At 45.7% G+C, this 9513-nt stretch overlaps 1 protein-coding gene across 1 annotated transcript; it reads left to right on the forward strand.

The window, feature by feature from the left end:
- Positions 1 to 245: 245 nt before the first annotated feature.
- LOC125537132 (RING-H2 finger protein ATL72-like) lies at positions 246 to 1420 on the forward strand. The gene is made up of 2 exons (XM_048700426.1): positions 246 to 321; positions 388 to 1420. Exons 1-2 carry the CDS (start codon positions 246 to 248, stop codon positions 1119 to 1121), a joined length of 810 nt encoding a protein of 269 aa, XP_048556383.1. The 3' UTR covers positions 1122 to 1420.
- Positions 1421 to 9513: the final 8093 nt, after the last annotated feature.

Below are 9513 nucleotides of genomic sequence, written 5' to 3' on the forward strand. Positions count from 1 at the left end.
AGACCTCACTACGATCAGACTGAGAATGTTCAAAACCACCCAGGAAAGATGAGCTTAGAGCAAATGCTTCGGCACTGTATTTTCAAGTCGAACCAGACGAGGTCTCATTCCATTATATACAGTTCCGATCTCCTTGCCTGCATATGTACTTTTATTATCAGGCAGACAAGACATGGTGCGCCGTATGGCCCTCTGATTCCCAGAAAACGCACCGAGATCAGATGCAGCCCACTTGCCACAACCAAATGAATTTCCAACTCTGCACCTTGAGCCATTCCCTGAAAGCATTTGTCTCTAGTATTGGCTGGCAAGGACAAAAAGGTCAGTCTGCCCTACCAAATAAAACAATTCACGCCATTTTGTTGCAGCCTTAAACCTTATAATGAGCCTATAAATACTTCAGCATAACCCCGGCTTATGATTCTACCTGGGCCAAATCACACAGCAGCAATACAGAAAGACCTACGACCCACGTTCTTTGCGGTTACTTGCAGGATTCTGAAGAAAGATTACCAAGAGTGAACATGTACTCAAGAAGGACGCTGCTTCACACTCCTTCGTTCTCTGGGGGGCAGCCCTCCGGACCAAGCCAGCCGGTGACCGACGGCGGCGCCCCGGGGAGCAACTTCGACGCGAACGTGGTGATGATCCTCGCCGTCCTCCTCTGCGCGCTCATCTGCGCGCTGGGGCTCAACTCGATCGTGCGGTGCGCGCTGCGGTGTTCCAGCCGGGCGGCGGCGGCGGACGCGGAGCCCAGCCGGGTCGCGCGGCTGGCCAAGGGCGGGCTGAGGAGGAAGGCCGTGCGCGCCATGCCGATCATGGTCTACTCGGCCGGGCTGAAGCTCAACACCGCCTGCCCGATGTGCACCATCTGCCTCTCGGACTTCGAGGCCGGGGAGCACGTCAAGGTCCTGCCCAAGTGCAACCATGGCTTCCACGTCAGATGCATTGACCGGTGGCTCCTCGCGCGCTCCACCTGCCCGACGTGCCGCCAGTCCTTGTTCGCCGAGCCGCACAAGGCGTGTGGGTGCTCCGAGGCCAGCCAGCCCGACGTAGCGCGTGTCCACTCCGTGCTCGTGCCGCTCAGGCCAGAGGGTTTGATCACCACGTATGACTTTTAGAGCCATCATGAGTTGCTTCCAGTTGTTGCATGAAAGATGACGGAGTGGGGTGTAAAACAGCAGAAGGTTGTGTTCACTCGTTGTTGCTGCCAAAAACTGGCTTCTAGTTTCTTCTAGTCCTGTTGCTCCGGTACATTGTGTAGTCCCTAGCTAGTATAGTGGAAGGAACTGTACATTTCCTCCGTGTTTCAGCAGCTCATGTGTTGATGTCAATTATTGCGATGAGTTTCTGCGAATCACATTTGAATGCCACTTTGTTGAAAAGGAAATAAAAGAGGAGAATAAGATTGCAGGTCTAATCATATGGCAGTGCCGCACCACCGGTCCAGCATTATGACTGTGATTGGATTTGGAGGTCAACCTCTCGAGCGGTTGCTGAGGTTCAAGCTTCAGTGGAGGCAGCATATTCTCGAGCCATCACCAAGAGATCAGGGTCCTGTAGTCTACTACTTCGTGGCTAAGCCTTAGTGATCAGTTTATGCCCACATAATTGACGGCTGGGTCCACACCCGGCTACATGTGTCATCTGCTGCTCGTCTACATGGGTTCACGAGGTGATGGGCCAATTTCATGTGTCGCATTGCTACTGCTTAACTATTCTTTCTTCTACTCTAACTCACTAGCTGTGGTTTAGAGGAACATTGGGTTGTGCTCACTGAAAACGAAAACCGCCTGGATGCCCACTCGATGGAAAAGCTGAGATCTTTCTGCAGCTTGTGCGGCTCCGTTGGACCGGGCACTTCAATGTCACAATGATTATGAGAATGTTGCAACAGTGCTATGAAGAATGTAGTGATTGTTTCCTGCACCATTCTTCTTTTCTGAGGAAAGTTGTACTATTCTTCTAAAGGCCCCACTCACAGGATTCGTAGTGCTGCGTGGAGTTCATGTTATTGATGACAATAATGGGTAAAGGGTCTCCTTGAATTATTGGTGTGTGATAATGGCTAATAGTTTTCTTCGCATTAACCGTGCCTCGACAGGCTTTCTGTCCTTATGGTTAAAAGCTTTATTGTTTTTTTCCTTGGTTATATCAATACGAAAGAAAACTTCATTCCAGTTTTAACAAAAGAAGCATTATTTCTTATGACAAAAACGGTGATTTTTTGTTGGGCGAAACTTGTTTTTTTCTCGGTGTGCATCAGAATGTGCTTCATTTTAGAAAAAAGGCACCGAGAAGGCGCAAGTCAACGACCTTAAGATGCTAGTGCGGAACGTGTGGGGGCTAAACTATCGACCCCGTCGCACGGGTGTTCGGAGTTGCGGCTACGACGGGCACGACTACCATGTGTCTCCAAGAGACTAAGTTATCTGATTTATCATCGGATTTGGTTATGGAAGCTTACGTGTGGATTTGATGGTTATTTCTGCTTGCCAATTGTTGAGATGAGGGGTAGTATCTGATAGGACCGAGAGTATATCGATCACAGGGGGTGAATGGAAAATTCAAAATTTCGTTCTAGACTTTGAAACGAAACCAATCACAGCAGCGGAATAAACAGAGTAGAACCGACATCGAAGATAAATAAACAAAATCGGGGCCGCTCCCTCCCCTGCTAAGGTTCCCACCCCCGCCACCACCGAAGATAAATAAACAAAACGTGCAACGAAGAATCACTCCAAAGTTCCTATATAGCGGAGAACATAAGACATAATTGTTTGTAGGGTACGGAACCACCTCAAAGCTATTCTTTCCTATCAATCTATCCTAAAGTTCGTACTAAAATAACACGAAACTATTATTTCCGATCGATCTAACCAAGAGTTCGTACTAAAATAACACCAAAGCAAATTCAGATTCATAATATTCAATCCAACACAAATAACTTCAAAAAGTGCCCCAAGATTTCTACCGGAGAAACAAAGACAAGAACTGTTGGGGAACGTAGTAATTTCAAAAAAAATCCTACGCACACACAAGATCATGGTGATGCATAGCAACGAGAGGGGAGAGTGCGTCCACGTACCCTCGTAGACCGAATGCGGAAGCTTTAACACAACGCGGTTGATGTAGTCGTACGTCTTCATGATAACCCACAAGTATAGGGGATCGCAACAGTTTTCGAGGATAGAGTATTCAACCCAAATTTATTGATTCGACATAAGGGGAGCCAAAGAATATTCTCAAGTTTAGCAGCTGAGTTGTCAATTCAACCACACCTAAAAACTTAATATCTGCAGCAAAGTTTTTGGTAGCAAAGTAATATGATAATAGTGGTAACGGTAACAAAAGGTAACGGTAGTAAAAGCAATGTTTTTGGTATTTTGTAGTGATGATAGCAATAGCAACGGGAAAGTAAATAAGCGAAGAACAATATATGGAAAGCTCGTAGGCAATGGATCGATGATGGAGAATTATGCCGGATGCGGTTCATCATGTAACAGTCATAACCTAGGGTGACACAGAACTATCTCCAGTTCGTCAATGTAATGTAGGCATGTATTCCGAATATAGTCATACATGCTTGTGAAAAAGAACTTGCATGACATCTTTTGTTCTACCCTCCCGTGGCAGCGGGGTCCTTACGGAAACTAAGGGATATTAAGGCCTCCTTTTAATAGAGAACCGGAACAAAGCATTAACACATAGTGAATACATGAACTCCTCAAACTACGGTCATCACCGGTAAGTATCCCGATTATTGTCCCTTCGGGGTTAACGGATCATAACACATAATAGGTGACTATAGACTTGCAAGATAGGATCAAGAACACTCATATATTGATGAAAACATAATAGGTTCAGATATGAAATCATGGCACTCGGGTCCTAGTGACAAGCATTAAGCATAGCAAAGTCATAGCAACATCAATCTCAGAACATAGTGGATACTAGGGATCAAACCCTAACAAAACTAACTCGATTACATGATAGATCTCATCCAACCCATCACCGTCCAGCAAGCCTACGATGGAATTACTCACGCACGGCGGTGAGCATCATGAAATTAGTGATGGAGGATGGTTTATGATGACGATGGCGATGGATTCCCCACTCCGGAGCCCCGAACGGGCTCCAGATCAGCCCTCCCAAGAGGTTTTAGGGCTTGGCGGCGGCTCCATATCGTAAAACACGATGATTTCTTCTCTCTGATTTTTCTCTCCCCGAAACACAATATATGGAGTTGGAGTTGGAGTCGGAGAGGCAACAAGGGGCCCATGAGGTAGGGGGCGCGCCCCCCACCCTCGTGGACAGGTGGTGGGCCCCCTGGCCTTCATCTTTTGCAGGTATTTTTCATATTTTCTGAAAAGTCGCTCCGTGAAGTTTCAGGTCATTCCGAGAACGCTTGTTTCTGCACATAAATAACACCATGGTAATTCTGCTGAAAATAGCGTCAGTCCGGGTTAGTTCCATTCAAATCATGCAAGTTAGAGTCCAAAACAAGGGCAAAAGTGTTTGGAAAAGTAGATACGACGGAGACGTATCAACTCCCCCAAGCTTAAATCTTTGCTTGTCTTCAAGCAATTCAGTTGACAAACTAAAAGTGATAAAGAAAAACTTTTACAAACTCTTGTTGTTGTAAATATGTAAAGCCAGCATTCAAGTTTTCAGCAAAGATTATAACTAACCACATTTGTAATAACGCATAGGTCTCAAGTTTACTCATATCAATAGCATAATCAACTAGCGAGCCATAATGATAAATCTCGGATGACAACACTTTCTCAAAACAATCATAATATGATATAACAATGTGGTATCTCGCTATCCCTTTCTGAGACCGCAAAACATAAATGCAGAGCACCTTTAAAGACCAAGGACTGACTAGACATTGTAATTCATGATAAAAGAGATCCAGTCAAGTCATACTCAATGTAAATTAACAATAATGAATGCAAATGACAATGGTGCTCTCCAATTGGTGCTTTTTAATAAGAGGATGATGACTCAGCATAAAAGTAAATAGATAGGCTCTTCGCAGAGGGAAGTAGGGATTTGTAGAGGTGCCAGAGCTTGGTTTTGAAACAGAGGTGAATAATATTTTGAGCGGTATACTTTCATTGTCAACATAACAACCAAGAGATGGCAATATATTCCATGCTACACACATTATAGGTGGTTCCCAAACAGAATGGTAAAGTTTATACTCCCCCTTCCACCAACAAGCATCAATCCATGGCTTGCTCGAAACAACGAGTGCCTCCAACTAACAAGAGTCCCAGGGGAGTTTTGTTTGCAATTATTTTGATTTAGTTTGCATAAAGCATGGGACTGGGCATCCCGGTGACCAGCCATTTATCTCGTGAGTGAGAAGCGGAGTCCACTCCTCTTGAGAATAACCCGCCTAACATGGAAGATACAAACAACCCTAGTTGATACATGAGCTATTCGACCATACAAAACAGGATATTTATTTGAAGGTTTAGAGTTTGACACATACAAATTTACTTGGAACGGCAGGTAGATACCGTAAATAGGTAGGTATAGTGGACTCATGTGGAATAACTTTGGGGTTTAAGGGATTGGATGCACAAGCAGTATTCCTCTTAGTACATGTGAAGGCTAGCAAAAGACTGGGAAGTGACCAGCTAGAGAGCGACAACAGTCATGAACATGCATTAAAATTAATCAACACCGAATGCAAGCATGAGTAGGATATAATCCACCATGAACATAAATATCGTGAAGGCTATGTTGATTTTGTTGTTGGAAATATGCCCTAGAGGCAATAATAAATTAATCACTATTATATTTCCTTGTTCATGATAATCGTTTATTATCCATGCTAGAATTGTATTGATAGGAAACTCAGATACATGTGTGGATACATAGACAACACCATGTCCCTAGTAAGCCTCTAGTTGACTAGCTCGTTGATCAATAAATGGTTACGGTTTCCTGACCATGGACATTGGATGTCATTGATAATGGGATCACATCATTAGAAGAATGATGTGATGGACAAGACCCAATCCTAAGCATAGCACAAGATCGTGTAGTTCGCATGCTAAAGCTTTTCTAATGTCAAGTATCATTTCCTTAGACCATGAGATTGTGCAACTCCCGGATACCGTAGGAATACTTTGGGTGTGCCAAACGTCACAACGTAACTGGGTGGATATAAAGGTGCACTACGGGTATCTCTGAAAGTGTCTGTTGGGTTGGCACGAATCGAGACTGGGATTTGTCACTCTGTGTGACGGAGAGGTATCTCTGGGCCCACTCGGTAGGACATCATCATAATGTGCACAATGTGATCAAGGAGTTGATCACGGGATGATGTGTTACGGAACGAGTAAAGAGACTTGCCGGTAACGAGATTGAACAAGGTATCGGGATACCGACGATCGAATCTCAGGCAAGTATCGTACCGCTAGACAAAGGGAATTGTATACGGGATTGATTAAGTCCTTGACATCATGGTTCATCCGATGAGATCATTGTGGAACATGTGGGAGCCAACATGGGTATCCAGATCCCGCTGTTGGTTATTGACCGGAGAGTTATCTCGGTCATGTCTGCATGGTTCCCAAACCCGTAGGGTCTACACACTTAAGGTTCGATGACGCTAGGGTTATAGGGAATAGATATACGTGGTTACCGAATGTTGTTCGGAGTCCCGGATGAGATCCCGGACGTCACGAGGAGTTCCGGAATGGTCCGGAGGTAAAGATTTATATATGGGAAGTCCTGTTTTGGTCACCGGAAAAGTTTCGGGTTTTATCGGTAACGTACCGAGACCACCGGGAGGGTCCCGGGGGTCCACCAAGTGGGGCCACAAGCCCCGGAGGGCTGCATGGGCCAAGTGTGGGAGGGGACCAGCCCCAGGTGGGCTGGTGCGCCCCCCCCCCCCACAAGGGCCCAAGGCGCCTAAGGGGAGGAGGGGGCAAACCCTAAGGGCAGATGGGCCTTAGGGCCCATGCCTGGTGCGCCTCCCTCTCCCCCTCCACTTGGCCGCCACCCTAGATGGGATTGGGGCTGGCCGCCGCCCCTAGGGTGGAACCCTAGGTGGGGCGCACCCCTCCCTCTCCCCTATATATACTTGAGGACTTGGGGCTGCCAACAGATGAGTTTTTGACCTTTCCCTGGCGCAGCCCTACCTCTCTTTCTCCTCATATCTCGCGGTGCTTGGCGAAGCCCTGCTGGATCACCAGGCTCCTCCACCACCACCACGCCGTTGTGCTGCTGTTGGATGGAGTCTTCCTCAACCTCTCCCTCTCTCCTTGCTGGATTAAGGCATGGGAGACGTCACCGGGTTGTACGTGTGTTGAACGCGGAGGTGCCGTCCGTTTGGCACTAGGATCTCCGGTGATTTGGATCACGACGAGTACGAATCCTTCAACCCCGTTCTCCTGAACGCTTCCGCTTAGCGATCTACAAGGGTATGTAGATGCACTCTCCTTCCCCTCGTTGTTGGTCTCTCCATAGATAGATCTTGGTGACACGTAGGAAAATTTTGAATTTCTGCTACGTTCCCCAACAGTGGCATCATGAGCTAGGTCTATTGCGTAGATTCTATGCACGAGTAGAACACAAAGCAGTTGTGGGCATTGATTTTGTCAATTTACTTGCCGTTACTAGTCTTATCTTGATTCGGCGGCATCGTGGGATGAAGCGGCCCAAACCGACCTTACACGTACTCTTACGTGAGACTGGTTCCACCGACTGACATGCACTAGTTGCATAAGGTGGCTAGCGGGTGTCTGTCTCTCCCACTTTAGTCGGATCGGATTCGATGAAAAGGGTCCTTATGAAGGGTAAATAGCAATTGGCATATCACGTTGTGGTTTTTGCGTAGGTAAGAAACGTTCTTGCTAGAAACCCATAGCAGCCACGTAAAACATGCAAACAACAATTAGAGGACGTCTAACTTGTTTTTGCAGGGTATGCTATGTGATGTGATATGGCCAATAAGAATGTGATGAATGATATGTGATGTATGAGATTGATCATGTTCTTGTAATAGGAATCACGACTTGCATGTCGATGAGTATGACAACCGGTAGGAGCCATAGGAGTTGTCTTTATTTATTGTATGACCTGCGTGTCATTGAACAACGCCATGTAATTACTTTACTTTATTGCTAACCGATAGCCATAGTAGTAGAAGTAATAAGTTGGCGAGACAACTTCCTGGAGACACAATGATGGAGATCATGATGACGGAGATCATGGTGTCATGCCGGTGACGATGATGATCATGGAGCCCCGAAGATGGAGATCAAAAGGAGCAATATGATATTGGCCATATCATGTCACTATTTGATTGCATGTGATGTTTATCATGTTTATACATCTTATTTTCTTAGAACGACGGTAGTAAATAAGATGATCCCTCATTAAAATTTCAAGAAAGTGTTCCCCCTAACTGTGCACCGTTGCGAAAGTTCGTCGTTTCGAAGCACCACGTGATGATCGGGTGTGATAGATTCTTACGTTCGAATGCAACGGGTGTTGACGAGCCTAGCATGTACAGACATGGCCTCGGAACACATGCGAAACACTTAGGTTAACTTGACGAGCCTAGCATGTACAGACATGGCCTCGGAACACGGAGGACCGAAAGGTCGAACATGAGTCGTATAGAAGATGCGATCAACATGAGATGTTCACCGATGATGACTAGTCCGTCTCACGTGATGATCGGACACGGCCTAGTTGATTCGGATCATGTATCACTTAGATGACTAGAGGGATGTCTATCTGAGTGGGAGTTCATAAGATGAACTTAATTATCCTGAACATAGTCAAAAGGTCTTCGCAAATTATGTCATAGCTCGCGCTTCAGTTCTACTGTTTAGATATGTTCCTAGAGAAAAATTAGTTGAAAGTTGATAGTAGCAATTATGCAGACGGTAGAAGGCTTATGTCCTTAATGCACCGCTCAGTGTGCTGAACCTCGAACGTCGTCTGTGGATGTTGCGAACATCTGACATACATGTTTTGATGACTACATGATAGTTCAGTGCGTAATGCTAAATGGTTTAGAATTGAGGCACCAAAGACGTTTTCGAAACATCGCAGAACATATGAGATGTTCCAAGGACTGAAATTGGGATTTCAGGCTCGTGCCCACGTCAAGAGGTATAAGACCTCCGACGATTTTCTTAGCCTGCATAATAAGGGAGAAAAGCTCAATCTTGAGCTTGTGCTCAGATTGTCTGAGTACAACAATCGCTTGAATCGAGTGGGAGTTGATCTTCCAGATGAGATAGTGATGGTTCTCCAAAGTCACTGCCACCAAGCTACTAGAGCTTCGTGATGAAATATAACATATCAGGGATAGATATGATCCTTGAGCTATTCGCGACACCGCGAAAGTAGAAATCAAAAGGGAGCATCAATCGTTGATGGTTAGTAAAACCACTAGTTTCAAGAAGGGCAAGGGCAAGAAATGGATACTTCATGGAACAACAAATCAATTGCTGTTCTAGTGAAGAAACCCAAAGT

This window comes from Triticum urartu, chromosome 2 (genome assembly GCF_003073215.2).
Source record: "Triticum urartu cultivar G1812 chromosome 2, Tu2.1, whole genome shotgun sequence".
NCBI lineage: Eukaryota > Viridiplantae > Streptophyta > Magnoliopsida > Poales > Poaceae > Triticum > Triticum urartu.